This window comes from Anolis carolinensis, chromosome 2 (assembly GCF_035594765.1).
Source record: "Anolis carolinensis isolate JA03-04 chromosome 2, rAnoCar3.1.pri, whole genome shotgun sequence".
In the NCBI taxonomy this organism is placed as follows: Eukaryota; Metazoa; Chordata; class Lepidosauria; order Squamata; family Dactyloidae; genus Anolis; species Anolis carolinensis.
Genome location: NC_085842.1, coordinates 193,716,050 through 193,737,138, shown reverse-complemented (window position 1 = coordinate 193,737,138; position 21,089 = coordinate 193,716,050). Strand labels below are relative to the sequence as shown.

The following is a 21,089-nucleotide window of genomic DNA, read 5'->3' as shown; positions in this document are numbered from 1 at the left end:
CTTTGACTGGAGTACAACTCCAAGGATATACACAGCCGGTAGGCTGTTGGGAGTTGTGAGAGTTGGAGTCCGGGGCGCCTGGGGGCAGGGAGCCAAGGTTGGCCCATGCCTGTTCTATCGCCAGAGGAGGAACCCCTTCTGCATGAGTGGTGTACATTTACACTGCAGAATGAATGCAGTTTTGGCACCATTTTAACTGTCCTAGCTCAAGGCTATGGGACCTTGAGATTTATAGGTTTGCAAGGGCTTAATGCGCCTGCCAAAGAGAGCAGGTGTCTCCCCAAGCTACAATTCCCATTATTCCATAGTCTTGAGCTAGGACTTTACAACTGTTCTTACCTAAGAGACTGGTTTGAAAAATCCCTTATAAGTGGGACTTATATTTTATTAGCATTTTATGCTGTGACCTTAATTTATACTAACACTTTAACAATGTCCCCGTATAACAACGATTGCTGGCATTACTGTATATTGATCACTTTGATATATCATTTGTCAAAATTTTACCTTTATTTTTATCTGTGTTTCATTGTTTCTAGGCACTGAATGCTTGCCTTTGTGTTGTGTGTGCTGGAATCTGCCCTGAGTCCCCTTGAAGAGATAGGACAGACTACAAATAATAATAATAATAATAATAATAATAATTATTATTATTATTATTATTTTATTATGACACAGCAAACAAGATAGATATGCTGGATTTCATATCACAAAATCACAAGTCGAACACTTCCCAAGTGTCTAGGACTGTGTGATGTATTTTCGGATGATGCGTGCAGATCCCAGTAGGGTGGCCTTTTGCAGTTGGCAGATCGTAATTTTGTCAATGTCTATTGTTTCCATTATTATTATTATTATTATTATTATTATTATTATTATTATTATTATTATTATTATTTATACCAAGGCCAGCAGCCATGTTTGTTGATCAGTTCTGAGAGCTGTAGTCCCAAAGGATATCTTTGAAGCTCTTTTTTGTTGTACTATAATTTTGTTGAATTGTAGACTTGATAATCTGTAAGAGCCCCAGTGGTGAAGTGTGTTAAAGCACTGAGCTGCTGAACCTGCAGACCGAAAGGTCGCAAGTTAAAATCCCGGGAGCGGAGTGAGCGCCCGCTTTTAGCTCCAGCTTCTTGCAACCTAGCAGTTTGAAAACATGACAATGTGAGTAGATAAATAGGTACTGCTCCGACGGGAAGGTAACAGCGCTCCATGCAGTCATGCTGGCCACATGACCTTGGAGGTGTCTATGGACAACGCCGGCTCTTCGGCTTAGAAATGGAGATGAGCACCAACCCCCAGAGTCGGACATGACTGGACTTAACATCAGGGAAACCTTTACCTTTTTTAAGTTATTAGAAAATCTGCTGATAGAACAATAGAGTTTTTAAGCTATTCAGCATTAAGAGGGAAATTAACAACAGATTTGTTGAGGTCTAGATTTTTGTAGTTTTGTTTTTAATGCCCCCCTAGCCCTAGCTATATTTCATAGAATCATAGCGTTAGAAGAGACCTTGTAGGCCATCCAGTCCAACCCTCTGCAAAGAAGCAGGAAAATTGCATTCAAAGCACCCTCAATAGATGGCTATCCAATCTTTGTTTAAAAGCCTCAAAAAAAGGAGCCTCCACCATACTTCGGGGCAGAGAGTTCCACAGCTGAACAGCTCTCACAGATAGGAAGTTCTTCCTAATGTTTAGGTGGAATCTACAATCAAGATTGCTATCATGTTCACCGTGGCTCTATAATAAAGTAAAGGTTTCCCCTGACGTTAAGTCCAGTCATGTCTGACTCTGGAGTGTGGTGCTCATCTCCATTTCTAAGCCGGAGAACTGGCGTTGTCCGTAGACACCTCCAAGGTCATGTGGCCAGCATGACTGCATGGAGCACTGTTACCTTCCCGCCAGAGCAGTACCTATTGATCTAATCACATTGGCATGTTTTCGAACTGCTAGGTTGGCAGGAGTTGGAGCTAACAGCGGGTGGTCATTCTGCTCCCAGGGCTTGAACCTGGGAGCTTTCGTTCTGCAGCTCAGTGCTTTAACACACTTCGCCACCGGGGCTCCTTGGCTCTATAATACTCCAGTTCAAATGACTGAAAACTCCTGCATCTCTGGAAAGAGGGTGGCAACTTCACATATCTCAAGGATTCCATAGAACTCTTGTTGCTTACTCTAAGATGTTGAAATTTTCAATAGTTTTGCTTTCTTACTGTGGCGTTAGGGAACCTGGCTGTTTGAAAAAGGATATTGATTTCATTTTGCCTATTAGAAAAAAACTATGCCCACGAGTAATGCAGGGAGCTCTTGACATTTATGCGGCTGTGAGATGGTAGCGGTGGGTGATCTTCCCCGTTTGGGGTCTCAGGGCAGACATCCTGCTGCCTGGAAGATGCACACCCTGCCAAATAATACCTTATATAGAACCAGCCTACAAAGAAACCCCAAAACTGACCATATATGGTGAGTCTGTGGCTGCCCAGGCTCCAGCAGCGGAGTGGGGAGTGCTGGCCTGGCCAGGACGGTAGCTGAAGAATGCAGCTGGGGAGGGGAGCAAAGAGGCTGGCCTTTTGCTGGAGCCAGGGCTTACATTCAGCCCTGAGAGGCAAGGGGTGCAGAGGGGGAAAAGCCTAGCAATAGGGTTAGGGAAGAAGAACTGCGATTCCTAATGAACTGCAGTTTTACAGGAGTAAAAGCAATTTTAAAATATTGAGTCACACCATTTAGAATCATAGAATCATAGAGTTGGAAGAGACCTCGTGGGCCATCCAGTCCAACCCACTGCCAAGAAGCAAGAAAATCATATACAAAGCACCCCTGACAGATGGCCATCCAGCCTCTGCTTACAAGCCTCCAAAGAAGGAGCCTCCACCACACTGCAGAGAGTTACACTGCTGAACAGCTCTCACAGTTAGGAAGTTCTTCCTCATGTTCAGGTGAAATCTTCTCTTGTCTTTCTCATTCACTCCTGCAGCCGTCTGGGGTTTCAGACAGGGTTTCCTTCCAGTCCTACCTTGAGATCCCTGTCTGAAAGAGGGCTGCAGGAGATCCAAAGTATTGAATCTGGGAGCTTTTGTAGGCAAAGTGTGTGTCCCCTTACAGCAGTGGTTCTCAATCTGGGGTCCCCAGATGTTTTTGGCCTTCAACTCCCAGAAATCCTAACAGTTGGTAATCTGGCTGGGATTTCTGGAAGATGTAGGCCCAAAACATCTGGGCACCCCAGGTTGGGAACCACTGTCTTACAGCCTTTATTATTTATTTATTTATTTACAGTATTTATATTCTGCCCTTCTCACTCCGAAGGGGACTCAGGGCAGATCACATTATATACATATAGGGCAAACATTCAATACCTATATACACATAGAACCGAGACAGAGACAGACAGACGAAGAGGCAATTTAACCTTCTTCTGAGGGGATGTTCGATTCTGGCCACAGGGGGGAGCAGCTGCTTCATCATCCACTGTGACCGTACTTCCTCATTCCAACGTCGTAAATTAGTTAAATTTTGCCTCCCCACTTTATAAGTGGTACCTTATTTCCTACTTGATAGATGCAACTATCTTTCGGGTTGCGAGGTCAACAACGAGCAGGGGCTATTTTTTATTTTTAATTGACAGGTGCTCACCCCGCCACGGGCTGGCCTCGAACTCATGACCTCATGATCAGATTGATTTATTGCAGCAGGCTGCTTACCAGCCTGCGCCACACCCTGGCCCCTTTCCTATCCATGTGAATGTTCCCACATGATCTAAGAAGTTGCTTACCCCGGATCTGTTCCCCTAGAAGTGCTCTAGCCATCTATCTGGACTGGTCCAAAATCTGAGGCCTTTTGCCCCCCAACACTGGTCCTGTGAAAAAGTATCTAGTATCTTTATTCCAATCATAAGTACCAATACTTGTCCATGCTCTCCTTCTGCCTCACTGTCCCAATATAAGATAGGCAGAGGACAATGGGAGAAGAAAAACCTCCAGTTGAGAGGCCGTGAAATCTTTGATGAGAAGGCTTCCCAAAAAAACCAGAAGTTTCTCAAGCAAGGAGGAGATGCGCCCCCGGGACTCATAGAATCCTAGAGTTGGAAGAGGCCTCGTGGGCCATCCAGTCCAACCCCCTGCCAAGAAGCAGGAAAATTGCATTCAAAGCATCCCCGACAGATGATCATCCAGCCTCTGTTTTAAAGCCTCCAAAGAAGGAGCCTCCTCTGGAAATGAAGACAATGAAATATAGAGGGTCTGTTCACCTTCTTGTAATGCAAGCCATGGAGTGATCAGATTCTCATCCTTCACCATCCAAATGGCAACAACAGCCATACAAGTGAAACACTCAACGCACTATCCCTTGGTGGATATTCTATCTCACCAAAACCTCCAAAGTGGTTCCCTGTATTACACACTTATGTGCTTTGGGACCACTTACTGATCAATGCAAGATGCTGAAGTTTGTCTTGCCAGCTCCTTGGGATGAATCTACTCGGCCTGATGAATCTCCTCAGCCCTCAGATGCCTAACCTTGCAAGAAGGAGAATTGCTTGCCCAAGCAAGAAATGCCTGGACGGCTTAAGATCTTAGTGTGTGGATGCCTAGAAGATGTGAGTTTTGGCTGGTCAAGGTTGTATATGTGGGTGGGGGTTGATGGCATTGCCCCACCAATAAGAATTTTGTCCCCCTTCATGAAATGTCCTTCAGTCCTCAAATTGCAAGCATTGCAGAGAGTGAGATACAGAAAATCGTTTCCACCTAGAAATCCTCTATTTTTGTGTTGGTATACACTTGGGAATTGTGCCTGCCCCTTTGCTTTGGATTCCTAAAATCTATCTTTAAATTGCTAAACTGAGTTATTGCTATTTGAGGATTGAGGGAAGGAAATGTCATGTGGGACAACATTCTTATTTGGGGAACAACACCTTTGTTTTAAACCTGCCCCCTCCCGGGCCCCCCAGGCTACAACCATGGACCTGGTCAGTGCTGGGATAGGAACCTATCTGAGGCTCACTTTCTATTTGTGTGAAATACCTCCTCAGGTTTCATAATAGAAGAAAATTGGAGTATGAAATAAACTCAAACTAAAATTAAAAATAAATAGAAAGAATAAAATACTCAGGACAGCAGTGTTCACACATACATTGGATTAAAGTCCTATTGAATTTGATGCTTTGAAAGGAGAAAAATGAGAGTGTTCCCCAAGCAGAAGTGCCAGAAAATATGGATTATCCTTGGAAAAGAGAGACAGTTAGACCTTTTCAACTTCTCACAGTATGACTGTAATGACGCGGACCTGTCAGAAATGTTTTCAGTTGCGGTGAGCTTTTAAAATCTGTGGTTGTTCTCAGCCACAAAACAATTTTGTATCTACTTACTTGAGAATAAGTGCCATTGAATTCACTGGGATATTTCTGGGTATACAGGCACAGCATTGTACTGTTAATGGAGTTATAAAAGCCTATAGTAGCTACAATGCTCATTATTAAAACAATTAGACCTTAACCTGAGTAACATAGGTAAAGGTAAAGGTAAAGGTTTCCCCTGACGTTAAGTCCAGTCGTGACCGACTCATCTCCATTTTTAAGCTGAAGAGCTGACGTTGTCCACAGACATCTCCAGGTCATGTGGCCGGCATGACTGCATGGAGCGCCATTACCTTCCCGCCAGAGCGGTACCTATTGATCTACTCACATTTGCATGTTTTCGAACTGCTAGGTTGGCAGGAGCTGGGGCTAACAGCGGGCGCTCATTCCACTCCCGGGATTTGAACCTGGGACCTTTTGGTCCACAAGGTAGCATAGAAAGACTTAATAACTCTCCTGTGTTGGGCTGGTTTATGGTGGTAAGGACCTTCTCAACAATAGTTTGTTGTCCTTGTTGTGGTGTACCTTTGAGTCTTTTCCAATGTATGCTAGTTTCCAATATGTTTGCCATTGCCTTTCCCTGAGGCTGAGAGAATGTGACTTGCCGAAGGCCAACCAATAAGTTTCATGGCTGACCAGGGATTTGAACCCTGGTCTCCAACGCCATAGTCCAATGTTCAAACCATGGCACCATTCTGGCTCACTACAAATAATAATAATAATAATAATAATAATAATAATAATAATAATAATAATAATAATTGTGGTGATGATCGGTACATTGGGAGCCGTGCCAAAAGATCTCAGCCTGCATTTGGAAACAATAGACATTGACAAAATTACGATCTGCCAACTGCAAAAGGCCACCCTACTGGGATCTGCACGCATCATCCGAAAATACATCCCACAGTCTTAGACACTTGGGAAGCGCTCGATTTGTGATTTTGTGATACTAAATCCAGTATATCTATCTTGTTTGCTGTGTCATACAATAAAATAATAATGATGATAATAATAATGATAATAATGTTTTTTGTTTTCTGTCTCTCCTAGGGAACTCAGGGCGGTTTCCAACATAGGTAAAGCATTCAGTTACCAACACAAAATCATACAAAATAACCTTTCTAAAACAAAAACATAATACTGTACCATCAAAACAAACAAACCCATTTAAAATTAAAAGCCAGTTCCAGTACTATCTGCAAACTCACATAAAAGTGATATTTCATACAAGAATAAAAACATTAATCATGATAGTTAAACATGTCAGGCTTGGTTGTCATAATTCTTTCTCTCCTGGTTCTTTTCCATCTGTTCTTTGAGAAGGTGACTATTGGCTAGGAATGTGAATAGAGAGATATCTGGTTCTTATCCTGCTCCTGTCACTAACACAGTGGAGAGCCATAGGCAAGCAAGCATTCTCCCAGCCTCAGTAGTCCCATCTGCAATATGGGGACACAGCCTTGGACTATTAAGTATGTCTTGTAAGGATTATTGAGTCTGAAAGAGTGCTTGTGAATCAGTTTGAACACTTGAAATGTGTGTTACAAGAATAATACTTTGCTCCAGTTTGATGCCTCGATTCTACTTATGGCGAACTAGCTTTTGGTGCCTACTACTCCTTCAGGAAAATAGAATCGACCCAGTTATCTATGCCTAAATAGTGTCAAGGCAGGCATGCAGCGGGGGGGGTGGGGGGGGGGGTGGGGGGTGGGGGTGGGGGGGGAGCTTCAGCCCCCCCCCCAAATTCTCAGGGTGGTCCGCGAAAAGGCCTTATATTTATTATTTAAATTGTAATGTTTATTCATATCATGATCTGATCACCATGCTCAATATATCCTATATGCATAGGGGTATTGGGATAACGATACAAAATGTTTGCTAGGGCAAATCCTCTCTCATTCAGACTCAGCCCCCCCCCCCCCCCAACCAAAATCCTGAACCAAAATCCTGGCTACGGGCCTGTGTCAAGGCACCAATTCCTGTCTGATCTTGGAAGCTAAGCAGGGTCAGCCCTGAGTAATATCTTGATGGGAGATGACCAATGAACACCAGGTGCTGTATCAGTGGTTCCCAACTTTTGGGCCTCTAGATGTTTTGGACTTCAACTCCCTGAAATCCCAACCAGCTTACCAGCTGCTAGGAACTGTGGGAGTTGAAGTCCAAAACACCTGGAGGCCCAAAGGTTGGGAAACACTGTGCTATATGAAGGAACTGTCAAAACCATATCTGAATATTCCTTGCCTAAGAAAATCCCCCGGTGGTGCAGTGAATTTGCTGACCAAAAGGTTGATTGTTTGAATCTGAGAAGTGGAGTGAGCTCCTGCTGTTAGCTTCAGCTTCTGCCAACCTAGTAGTTCAAAAACATGCAAATGTGAGTAGATCAATAGGTACCACTCCAGCAGGAAGGTAATGGTGCTCCATGCAGTCATGCCTGCCACGTGACCTTGGAAGTGTCTACGGAAAACACCGGTTCTTCGGCATAGAAATGGAGATGAGCACCAACCCCTGGTGTCGGACATGACTACACTAAACATCATGGGAAAACCTTTAACTTACCTAAGAAAATCCTAGTAAATTCATGGGGTTACCATAGGTCAACAGGTGACTTCAAGCACAGACACACGTGCCTGTAATTATGTGCCTATACTACCTGTCAGACAAATATGTAAAAAGCTAAATGAACTCTGACACATTAAAATTGATTTTGTCCACTCCAAAACCTTTTAGACAAAACTCTGAAATATGCTTTTAATCACTCAGAATTACTATGTGAATGTGCAGCCTTTTTTGCCCGATTCTCTTTGGTTTCCCACACAATCCCTTAGACTATAACCCCCATCACTCCCAGTCAACTAGCCCTGGATGATGGAGATGTGGCTGAAGATATTTGGACAGCACCGGAAAACTAATGCTAGCCAGTGTCTACCAAGGAAGATCATGGTAAGCACTTAGGTGCCCTAGAGTCGGGGACATCCTTTTTTATTTTTTAATGATTTTTATTGTGTTATTAGCTGTAAATATAGTGAAAGCAAGGAAAACAAATATGTAAAGATAGTAAGAAAAGGTGGGGGGAAATGAGAGAAGAAGAAGAAGAAGAAGAAGAAAATAAAAAAAATTAAAAAGGAGAAAAAATAAGTTTTAAAAAAGGGGGGGAGGGAGTGACTCCCCATTGTCCTCTTGAGGATTTTAGATTGCCATTGTCAATTTTCTTGTCTGGTATTAACAGTCCTAATATTTAGATGTTTTTCATACATCAGATAAGTCTATTGTTAGTTTGTATCCGTCTTTTCGAATGAAAGCTCTGAAGCCCGACCAGTCTGTTTTTTCCTTGACGTCTCTTAGTCTCTGAGTCAAAATGTCCATTTGGATTATGTCAAATAATTTTAAGATCCAGTCATTAATAGTAGGTATCTCCTTTTGCTTCCATACTCTGGCTAGCACTAGTCTTGCCGCAGTTCCAATAAGGAAGAGCAGTTGTATCTTGGATCTTGTTCAGTTTTACATTTGGTATGCCTAACAGATATGTTTCGGGTGATGACAGGAGCTTGGTTCCTAATATTGTTTGTGTCGCATTGTGAACATTGTTCCAATATTCTTTAATTTTTTTTACATTTCCACCATTGATGGTAGAAAGTTCCTACTTCCTTATTGCATTTCCAACATTTGTTCGAGATGTGCTTGCTAAAATTAGCTAATTTGGCGGGGGCATAGTACCATCTGAAAAACATCTTATACCAGTTTTCTTGAATTTCTATAGCTGAGGTGTCGGGGACATCCTGAACCACTAAATCTGCAAGCCAACTGGTACAGTACCCATCCTCTCAATAAAGAATCACCTTCCCATGGAATAGACTCCCGGTGCTAAGACAGCACCACCTTACCTTATTCTTGACTTCAGCTGACATGCCATAGGCTGGGCCCCGGTTGAAGTGTGTTGCAGACATGTTGCCCACGTGTAGTGCTGGTGGCGGTGACGGTGCTGCTCCTCAGTGGAGTTGGGTGCTCTCCTTGGTGCACGTCGGCTCTGCCTCTCCACCGGCTTTCCCTGCAACTTTTAAAAACTCATTGCTCCCCGGCTCTCCCCCTCCTCCTATCTGAGGGGGAGTCCTTCCATTGGCCCGGCTGCATGGCCAATCGCCACCTGCCAGGGATGCTGATGTCAGCCTGTTGGTATTAAGAAATGATGGTGTCATTTTTTCCACCTTGGGGGGGGAGGGTGCTGTGGGGTGGGGGGGACACATCCACTTCTGCTGCTGACTCAATTCCCTGAGATATTCTAAATATTTACAGGAGCCTGAACCTGTGAGAAGTGGGGAAGCATTGATGGGATGGGACCAGTTGGCAGAGCATCCCCAACCCATAGCTCTCCCCCTGGCTCTGCCCCTTGTGGCACTGCCCCCTGCCCCTCTCACTCCACTGCTTCTGTGTCTTCCCCACGCTGAGCTTTCTGCTTCTGTGTGGCTGTTCATCTGTGGAGGACCCCCTCCCTTCCAGCATCTCTCCCAAGGAAAGCATCTTCGCCACTCACTTTCCTTTTTTTTCATGTCTCAAAACCGCAAAAGAACAAGCTAGAAAATTCGAGTCCAGTCATTCGGGGGAAGTGCTTTGTTGGTTGTCTGGCCAGGCCTCCCTGGACCTTTCTGCACCAATTCCCTTTGCCTCGTCATCTTGTTTGGTTTTTTTCAACTCACATGTTGCTTGGCAGCCGGCGCGGCTCCGTTTCTTTTCCTGCAAAGAACTTTTCCAAAAGTGTCTGCATAGAACACTTTAATGCAGCTGCTAAACAGATCTGACTGTCGACTTTGAGAGGTTGATATTTTTAGATAAGAAATCCTTGCCGAATGTAACTTTCCACTTGCTGCTGAGAATTCAGATGTTTGGGAAGCGGAGGAATTTGAGGGTGTGTGAACCGACAAACATTTCTTGGCAAAAAAGCTTAGAATAATAGAAACAGAATCCTAGAGCCTCCGGTGGCTCAGTGTATTAAAGCACTGAGCTGCTGAACTTGCAGACCGAAAGGTCCCAGGTTCAAATTCCGGGAGCGGAGTGAGCGCCCGCTGTTAGCTCCAGCTTCTGTCAACCTAGCAGTTCGAAAACATGCCAATGTGAGTAGATCAATAGGTACCGCTCCGGCAGGAAGGTAACGGCATTCCATGCAGTCATGCCGGCCACATGACCTTGGAGGTGTCTATGGACAACACCGGCTCTTCAGCTTAGAAATGGAAATGAGCACCAACCCCCAGAGTCGAACACGACTGGACTTAACGTCAGGGGAAACCTTTACCTTTACCTCAGAATCCTAGAGTTAAAAGAGACCTCGTGGGTAGCCAGTACAACCCCCTGCCAAGAAGCAGGAAAATCACATTCAAAGCACCCCCAACAGATGCATCCAACCTCTGTTTAAAAGCCTCCAAAAAAGGAGCCTCCAACAAACTCTGGAGCAGAAAGTTCAACTGCTGAACAGCTCTCACAGTTAGGAAATTTTTCCTAATGTTCATGTGGAATCCCCTTTCTTGTAGCTTGAACCCATTGCTCCTAATTCTATTGTCCGGGGCAGTGTGTTACAATGTGTTTTAATAAGCACTTGCGATTTTTTAAAATGTGTATTTGATCTGATATACTTTTAAAGAAAAAAGATGGATCTATTTCAGGATAGCAGGAGACAGAAATGCGGAATTAGAACCTTTTTGCTAGGAAGCAGCAGTACTTTTAGCAGAGTTCATTGCAAGTTTAAGAACACCCTTCCGATTAAATAAACAATCGTGATAGTTTAAAGGGGAAGACCATTTTTTTAGAGGATCCCAGCCATTCTGTATTGGACTCCACACATCTTTTCCTGTGAAATTTGTTGTAAAACATGATGTTTTGGTGCTTAATTTGTAAAATCATAACCTAATTTGATGTTTAATAGGCTATTCCTTAATCCCTCCTTATTATCCAAAATATCCGCTTATCCAAGCTTCTGCCGGCCCGTTTAGCTTGGATAAGTGAGACTCTACTGTAAGTAAGTAAGTATTGTGTTATCTAAGCTTTTTCTGAAAAAAATCAACCCAGGATGGTTCTTCCGAATTAGGGATACCCCTGTCAGATATTAACATCCACATATGGTCCTTTTTCACACTTTCTTTCATTATAACTAATACTTAACCTCTCCTTTGCTCACTATCCTTTGGTACATGACATGTTTTATGGATCAATAGTTTCTATTTCATTTTTCCTCTTTAACTGGGATTGTGGCAAAACTCATTAAACACGTGCAAATAATTCATATAGCGAATCCATAAAATGTTCAAGACTATTCATCTGAAACCAGACTAAATCTCAATAATCTCTTCCTTGTGCTAATTTGCTGCCACAGTTTCTCTGTGGTGACGGGTATTCGACCCTATATGAACAAGTTTTATGTTATCTTTTGCTTTGCTTCCCTATCTCAGTATGATGTATGTGCCTTCAAATCACCTGTTAACTTAGGACCCCATGGATTTCTTAGGGTTTTCTTAAGCAAAGAATACTCAGAGATGGCTTTGCCAGTTACATCCTGTGAAATTTAGGCCCCTTCCACACAGCTGAATAAAATCCCACACTTTCTGCTTTGAACTAGAAAATATGGCAGTGTGGATTCAGAAAACCCAGTTCAAAGCAGATATTGTGGGATTTTCTGCCTTGATATTGTGGATTATATGAAAGGGCCCATAGCCAGCAGCAGCTGGTATTCTTTACCCTGCCTAGCTTCCAATATTGTACAGACACAGTGATTCACTAATTCAACAACATGGGTGTTTACCCCATTTGGAACAAGAAATGCCAGATGCCCACACTGGGTTTGGGAAAGGAAGAGGCACTAGGAATCCTATTGGAAACATACAAGAACGGATCTGATTTTATGTTTGAAATGTATATTTTTAATTCATAATGTATTTTAATAGTTTTAACTGTTTTATGTGCTGTTTTATATTGGTTTGTATGGGCATCTAATTGTTGCCACTGTTGTAAGCTGCCATGAGTCCCTTCGGGTGAGAAGGGCGGGATATAAATGTGAGAAATGATAAATAAATAATACATTGAATAATAGAGCATACCAAAGTATTACAAAAGAAAATCAGCCTGTGCTTTATAGGCTCCTTCTACACTGCCATATAATCCAGATTATCAAAGTAGATAATCCACATTCTCTGCTTTGAACTGGATTATATGAGTCTAATGTGCCATATAATCCAGTTCAAAGCAGATAATCTGGATTTTATATGGCAGTGTAGAAGGGGCCATAGTTTATAGCAAAGTCTTTGACTGTACAGATCATGAAAAGCTATGGATTACTCTTAAAGAAATGGGTATGCTCTAACGTTTAATTGCTCTTTACTGTTAAGAACAGAATATGAAGAACATGAATGGCTTCCTGTTGATAGGGAGGTGAGGCATTTTATCACTCTATCTGTTATACTCACATACTGAACATAACATATCTAAAGCAGGATTAAATGCAGAGGAAGAAGGAATGAAAACTGGAAGAAGGAACACCAACAATTTAAGATATGTAGATGATGCAATATTACTAGCAGAAAATAGCAAAGTCTTAGAATGATTACTAAAGGAAGCAAGTGCAATGGCATATTTATAGCTGAACATTAAGAAAATAAAAATGATTTAACTTTAAAGTAGGCAGTGAGGATATCAGAATAATTCAAGTTTTTCCACACCTTGGCTCAGTTGTTAATCAGAATGGAGACTGTAGTCAAGAAATGGGAAGATCAGCTATAAAAAATTTGACAAGATCCTGAAGGATATATCATCGAATACTAAAGTTAGGATTGTCTATGTCATTGTATTTCCCATTTCTATCTATGGTTGTGAAAGCAGGACAGTGAAGAAAGCTGATGGGTAGAGCATCAGCTCATTCGAAATGTGGTTGTGTAAATGAGTTCCATGTTAAAATGGATTGCTAAAAAGACAAATAAATGAATCCGAGAGCAAATCCAGCTTGAATTCTTCTAGAAACCAAGATGGCTAAACTGAGGATGCTGTACTTTGGCCTTTAATGAGAAGGCAAGAAAAGACAATAACGCTTGTTAAATAGAAGGTGGTCAAAAAGAAGAGTGCATTACAAGTGAATAGATGTGATCGAGGTGACCACCCTCCCCCCCAGGACTTTGTAAAAGATAGTTCAAAAATCAAGACTTTATGTTCTATATTCCATATATTAATAGTAGAAGGTGATTGAGACTTTTTACTGGAGTTTACTGTGGATTATCCCTGCACTCTGAGGCAAGAGATAACAACTTCATGAATTGTAAAATCATGCTGCTAAAACTCCACTTTTATGAATTTCCATGCTGGGTTCTCCAGATGTTATGAACTTCGTTCTTATCAAATATTTTCAATTGTTTATATCATTCATGATTACCCTTTATGCAATGTAACTCACTTTTATGGATTCTCCCTTATTTCCATGAAAGCTATATATTTGCCTATATGTATTTGGGATCCCCGGAAAATATGTATTTTTCCCAGCATGGTTTATATTCCAACTTTATTTTATTTTTCATTTTATTTCATATAATTGTCAAGTCATGAAATCAAATAGGAAATGTTTTGAACTCAACCTGAACCCCAGAACTTATCCCATTTCCTATGACCCAGGCTTCCTTTCCCAAAAACAAAAGGATAATCTGCCACTGCAAAACCCAATCAAATTCAAATTGCATGGACAATATAGGGCTTGAGTCGCCGAATTCGGAGTTTGCTGACCTAAAGGTGATTCGCCCCAAGGCAAACATTGTCATATCTCACCCAAAGGAAAAACCAGGACACCTCAGGAAGCCTGTCAATATGGCTCATCACCACCCATCTTTGCTTCCATCTCTGACACCCCAAGGCATATCTAAAATCTGTATACGTGACAGAAACCCGGACACCCTTGATTGCTGCCATTAATAAATTAAGCACCCTTTAGAAATCGGTCTAGCAGGACTTAATCCGCCAGTTCCTGTCCTGTCACCTCATTGTTTCAATAACTCCCGCCTTCTCTTTCCTGATTGGCCCGAGTAGAGACAAAAGGCAGCTTCCTATTGGGCCAACGGAGCAAGGCGGGAAACGAAAGCCCGCCTCGTTCAACCTTCTAGCCTATCAACGATCAGATGGGCGGGGGAGCAGGGCGGGAAATTCAAAGGGCTGTCAGACTGAAATTTTGTATAAGTATGGCTTTATTTTGATTGTATGGTACCCTAGTAGACCGAATGATCGCTACTAGAGTCCTCTTCAGCTGAATTGCTCAATAAAGACTCCTTGGCGGATTTTCCTTCAACTTTGGCGGACCTTCTTCATTTCGGCTTCAGGTTGTATTGCGGCTCGTAATTCTCCTTTTGGCTTCGCCAAGGTCCGTTCTCTCAGGACCGGATCGGGTCTCTCCTTAAGGGCCCGATCCCCTAAAACGCGGTCGACAACATAGACTCAATAAGGAAACCACGGCTCTGAGCCCGGAAGATCTGAGCATTGTCATTGTTGATAAGGTAACTTGGGTTGCACGTTTCTCCCTTTTGCCCTCCATTCATGCCTCTTCAAATTCCACAGCACAGCTGGTTACAGTTGACCTCCAGTTATAGCACTCAAACGCCAGGGCTTCCCAGTTCTCAGTATCTACGCCATAGTTTTTAAAGTTAGCTTTAAGCCCATCTTTAAATCTCTTTTTCTGTCCACCGACATTCTGTTTTATGTTCTTCAGTTAGTAGCATAGTAACTGCTTTGGGAGATGGTGATTGGGCATTTGAACAGCGTGGCAAGTCCAGTGGAGCTGATGGCGTAGGAGCATCGCTTTTCCTTATCCAGAATGCTGACATTTGTCTGCCTGTCTTCCCAAGAGATTTGCAGTATTTTTGGAGGCAATGCTGATGGAATCGTTCCAGGAATTGAGTGTGAAGTGTAGACAGTCCACATTTTGCATGCATGTAACAGGGTTGGGAGGACAATACCCTCATAAACAAGCACCTGGGTATCCCTACAGATGTCCCAATCCTCAAACATTTGGAAAAATGCTGCACTCGCAGAGCTCAGATGGTGCTGTATTTTAGTGTCAATGTTGACTTTTGTGGAGAGGTCAAGCCAACCCTGACCAGGAGTGTCTTCCACTTGGAAACAGATGCCCTCACTGTGGAAGAACATATGGGTCAAGAATAGGATCAACAGTCTTCTACATATCCACCACCAAGACACTACACTTGGAAGGTCATCATGCTCAAACAATGAGGGATCGCCTTAGTAAGTAAGTAAGTAAGTAAGTAAGTAAGTAAGTAAAACATTGTAGAATTAATACAGTTTGACACCATTTTGACTGCCATGGATCAATATTGTGGAATCATACTATTTGTTGTCTGGTGGGACACTGGCAATTTTTGGTAAAGGATTGTTAAACTACAGCTTCCATGATTCCATAGAACTGGCACAAGGCATACTGCATTCAAACTCAAAGAGCACCCTTGGAGGTCTCTCTGGCCCCTTCTACACTGCCTACCCTACACTACACATTATCTTCTTTGAACTGGATTATATGAGTTTACACTGCCGTATAATACAGTTCAAAGCAGACAATCTGAATTTTTTATAGCAGTGTAGAAGGCCTCAGTCATGGAGTTGTTATAAATTGAAGTTGACTTGATGACAATTAACAAGAACAAAGTAATATGTCATTACTTTACAGAATGTGGTGTCAAAAGATATGATGCTTGACCATTGGCTTTGAAAACGTTACTGCATGTAGATTAGACAAATTTATAAAGAGATATCTACCAAGAGCAAGATCTATCAAGTGCCATTAGCCATGGTAACAAAACTGGAGCTTGGATATTTCAGGGACAATGTGCTATTGAATACCAGCAGACATAAAATCATCACCTTCATCATCACCCCCCCCCCCCCCCAAATCTCTTCCCATAGCATTTGGATTGCTACTCTTAGAAACAAGATATTGAGCTAGGTGGGATGCTCTTTTAAAAAAAGGTAAAGGTTTCCCCTGACATTAAGTCCATTCGTGACCGATTCGTGGGGGTTGGTGCTCATCTCCATTTCTAGGCCGAAGAGCCGGCGTTGTCCGTTGACACCTCCAAGGTCATGTGGCCGGCATGACTGCATGGAGCGCCATTACCTTCCCGCCAGAGCAGTACCTATCGATCTACTCACATTGGCATGTTTTCGAACTGCTAGGTTGACAGGAGCTGGGGCTAACAGCGGGCGCTCATTCCGCTCCCGGGATTTGAACCTGGGACCTTTTGGTCCGCAAGTTCAGCAGCTCGGCGCTTTAACACACTGTGCCATCAGAGGCCCCATACACTGCTCTTTAGCTAACAGTTAAAGAGGGTGGCAACATAAAGCCACAATTAATCCAACACCAGAGACAAAACACAGCAGTGCTATATACCTTCCCTACAAAGGGAAAATCCAGTCTCATCTTTCATCCACTCTAACATTTTCGGCAGAGTTGTGCATCTTTGGGACTGATAAGCAAAACCTTATTAGCAGCTGTACTTCTGAGGGAATTCCACATCCTTGAAAAAGCAATTTTATGTGTCTACTGTAATCCTCTGAAGGTAATGAAACTGAGCACTACAAAAACTTGCCTTTTTGGTTTCCAGTTTCCAGGAATTCCAGCTATTATGGTGATCATGCTGTTTGGGGAATTCAGAGAGAGTATTGTTTTAAAAAGAAAGAATGTTCCCAAACTTTGGTTGTATAGATCAGAACTACCGCCACTATCCTAACTGTAACAGGCAAGAAGAAGGCACTTTTCAATGTTTTCTATGCCGTCTCCTCCTGCCAAACTGACAATAATAATTAAGAAAACACTAAAATGTAAATCCTAAGTTGGAACAAGAAGAAAGTAAGTATGAAGTATACACTAGATCGGAAGAACCATGCTATTTGCAATCATCAGAAAATACATTAACTCCAGATACCTGTGTGTATTGTAATGCTTGCTAGACTTGCCTGACCTGACTCAGATATCCCCTTTGAGAATATGATGCGGATGACACTGAATCAGAGATTGAAAAAAGTCACTTATTCAGTATTTTCCAGTGTATTGTAGTCTTGTGACACAGCATAGAGGGATCTGGCCCTTTCTTTTATGGGGCTTTGTCACTGTGCAAAGTCACCTTGAATTGCAGCTGCCAGGCAAACATCACCGCTGCCTATTGTCATAGCTGAGTCTGGCATGACCCACTGCTATGGCCTCCCACTGATGTAAGCTTTCTTTTCTCGCCTCTTTTAAGCAATTTAAAAATGAATGATTATGTCATATTACATTTTATCATTTTATATTTTATGCCACACACAGTGATGGCAATGGTGGAAATGCTATTTCTTTGTGTCTACTATCTCAGGCCCCTTCTACACAGGTGAATAAAATACCACATTTTCTGCTTTGAACTGGGATATATGGCAGTGTGGACTCAGATAACCCAGTTCAAAGCAGATATTGTGGGATTGATATTCTGGGTTATAAGGCCCCTCAGTGAAGCTATTCATTGGATTAAAGCACAAGGTTTTTTTTTAAGAATGTTTTTTGGGTTTTTTGTTTTGTTTTTTGTTTTTTTTTACAAAACTGATAGTGTTTATTTCAAATGAAAGGAATTTGGCAATTCTACTGTGATCTTTTTCCTTCCCTGGTTCTCTGCGACTTCTTTCCTTTCAACTATTGAGACTGAGGGCCCTTCCAGACAGGCCCTATATTGTAGGATCTGATCCCAGGTTTTGTTATGTTTATCCCAAATTATCTGGCATATGCGGACTCATATAATCTAGTTTAAAGCAGAAAACCTGGGATCAGATCCTGGGATATAAGGCCTGTCTGGAAGGGCCCAGAGTGGAGTTAGTTTCCTGGACTGAGACCCATCCTGATTTGAGGATTCTGGAAGTTGTAGTCTAAGGTATACATCCAATTGCTTGTTCAGCTAGTGTTGGAATTTGTGCAAATTTTTTTTTGTAATAATTTTTTATTAAAAATTTCCAAACAGCTTATACATCGAAAGAGGGGGAACAATATTTATAGGAAAGTTAAGAAAGAGAGACCAAGAGAGAGAGAGAGAGAGAGAGAGAGAGAGAGGGAGGGAGAGAGAGAGAGAAAAGATTATTCATTATAAAATCCTAGAGGGGGGAAAAAGAAAAAAAGTTTTTTGAACTTCCGTTCAACTCTTGTTGAAGCAGAATAAAGGAATTTGTGCAAATGTTGATATATAATTCGGCAACCAATTCAAGACATTTAGTCAAGTTAGAACTAGGTTTGGATTAAGTCTCTCAAAAGTATCTTTTCCAAACTTTGACATCTTGGGCATGGCTTTGTGTTCTGTATTTTTGGGCAGGGAAGTAGCATGTAAATGACTTCAATAAGGTGTTGCTTTTGTTGCTGTTGATATTGCTGTTATTGAACGTGCCTTCAATATGTTTCTGATTTATGGTGCTTCGATCTAAGGTGAACCTATAATGGAATTTACTTGGCAAATTTTGTTTTAAAGATGTTTTCCTTTGCCACCTCCTCTGACAGAGTAGGACTGGCCCAAAGTCCCCCAGTGGGTTATTAATGGCTGAGAGGGGATTCAAATCATAGTCTGTGGGCCATCCCAGTCTGACCCAAAAGGCAGGACCTGTATTAGTTTTACCTAAATTTATTTATTTACAGTATTTATATTCTGCCATTCTCACCCCGAAGAGGACTCAGGGCGGATCACATTGTACACACATAAGGCAAACATTCAATGCCATATAATCATAGAACAGATACAGAGACAGACGCAGAGGCAATTTAAACCTTCTTCAGCTTCAAACTTCCTGAGGGTATGCTTGATTCTGGCCACAGGGGGAGCAGCTGCATTATCATCCACTGCAACGGCAACTTCCTCATTCCAACGGCGGCTGGATGATTTTTATGGTGTCATAAATTAGCCTCCCCACATATAAGTGGTACCTAAATTTCCTACTTGATAGATGCAACTATCTTTTGGGTTGCTTAGGTCAACAACGAGCAGGGCTATTTTTTATTTTAATTGTCGGGAGCTCACCCCGACACGGGCTGGCCTCGAACTCATGACCTCTTGGTCAGAGTGATTTATTGCAGCTGGCTGCTAACCAGCCTGCGCCTCAGATAAAACCAAATTAATCCAGAGAAAACTGAGATTTCCCAATTTGCTCCAGAGTAGTAAAATACCTGGAAAGATCCGGATAATAAGCTAAGGTCCAGATATTTCCAGGTGAGGCCCCTGGGGAGATTGACTCCCAGGACTGCTTCCATAGTCCTGGGGGTCAATCCCCACAGCCATCCTGGTTCTTTGGGCTCCTGTGCCCGAAGGAGCAGAATGGTGCCCCCCCAGTTTCCTCTCCAAAAGTTTTCAGAGGGGCCCGCCAACAATACAGACCCCTCCAAAGAGTACTTCTGGATGCAAAAATGATGCATCAGGAGGTAGGGGAGGGAGGGAAATCCCTACCATCACCACCACCTCCTCACACGTCATTTTCATGCACCAGTATTCTTCAGAGGGACCTGTGCTATTGGCAGATCCCTTGGGTAATGTTGTGGGAGGGTGTGAGGACAAGAACCTGGGAGGAACTGGGTTAAAAAAATCGAGTTCCTCCCAGGTTTTGGGCCTATCTGGAAGGGCCCTGTAAGTCTTAGTCCACGAACTAAACCAACTACACCATTCTAGCTCTTAATAAGATATTACATTGAATCAAAAATACTTGAATGTCTTCTAAATCTGTCCTATAATACCACCTTTAGCAGCAATTTAGGCACGAGGTACCGGCAGGAACATTTCTCATTTGGGTAGAAAATCTAGGTACCGCTAATTTAACTAATTTATAACACCATAAAACCAGCAGTCTGTGGAAGAATAAGGAAGTACTTCACCAAGGACTCGATGTCACAAGTGGACAATGAAGCAGCAGTTCCCCCTGTGGCTGGAATCGAGCATACCCTCATGAAGCCAGAAGCTGTAACGTTAAATTGCTATATATATATGTCTAATATATGTTGTCTAGTGGCATTGAATGTTTGCCATGTATATGTGCATTGTGGTCTGCCCTGAGTTCCCTTCGGGGTGAGAAGGGTGGAATAGAAATACTGTAAATAAATAGATATTAGCAGCAGATAGTTTTGAGGCCTGAATTAGGATCCACATTCGAGGGTGGAGAATAATTTATTCCCTTCCATATAACTACCAGTATCTCAAATCTCCAAGTGTGACAGAGTTACATCAATACACATGTGAAAGGCCATGGTATCTTCCTAATTTTCAAAATGTTAAAAGTAAATGCAAGATGGGGAGGGAAGCAGTGAGCCAAAAGGTGTAACCTGCCTCCTCCACACTTTCCTAGAGCTCTTCCACACAGCACTATATCCCAGAATATCAAGGCAGAAAATCCCGCAATATCTGCTTTGAACTGTGTTATCTGAGTCCACACTGCCATATATTCCAGTTCAAAGTAGATAAAGTGGGATTTTATTCAGCTGTGTGAAAGGGGCCCCAGTGTGGTAAGGAGAGGCTGCTTCATCCAGGGGTTCTAATATGACCAGCAGCTTTGAGTAGAGCTACAGATTGCTGGGAGCACTGGAGATGGGGACTTTATTTGTCCCATCACACAGTGGTACCCACTGAGGGCCCTTCCACACAGCCATATAACCCAAAATATCAAGGCAGAAAATCTTACAATATCTGCTTTGAACTGCATTATCTGAGTCCACACTGTGATATATCCAGTTCAA

The 21,089-nt window shown here is 42.4% G+C and overlaps 1 protein-coding gene across 1 annotated transcript in view; it reads right to left on the bottom strand.

The window, feature by feature from the left end:
- cnn1 (calponin 1) overlaps positions 1 to 9,448 on the bottom strand; it is a 43,651-nt gene extending 34,203 nt beyond the window's left edge. The window contains exon 1 of the mRNA XM_062971447.1: positions 9,229 to 9,448. Coding sequence (XP_062827517.1) covers positions 9,229 to 9,291 — 63 coding nt within the window. The 5' untranslated portion in view covers positions 9,292 to 9,448. The remainder of the gene's footprint in view (positions 1 to 9,228) is intronic.
- Between the last annotated feature and the right edge of the window lie 11,641 nt (positions 9,449 to 21,089).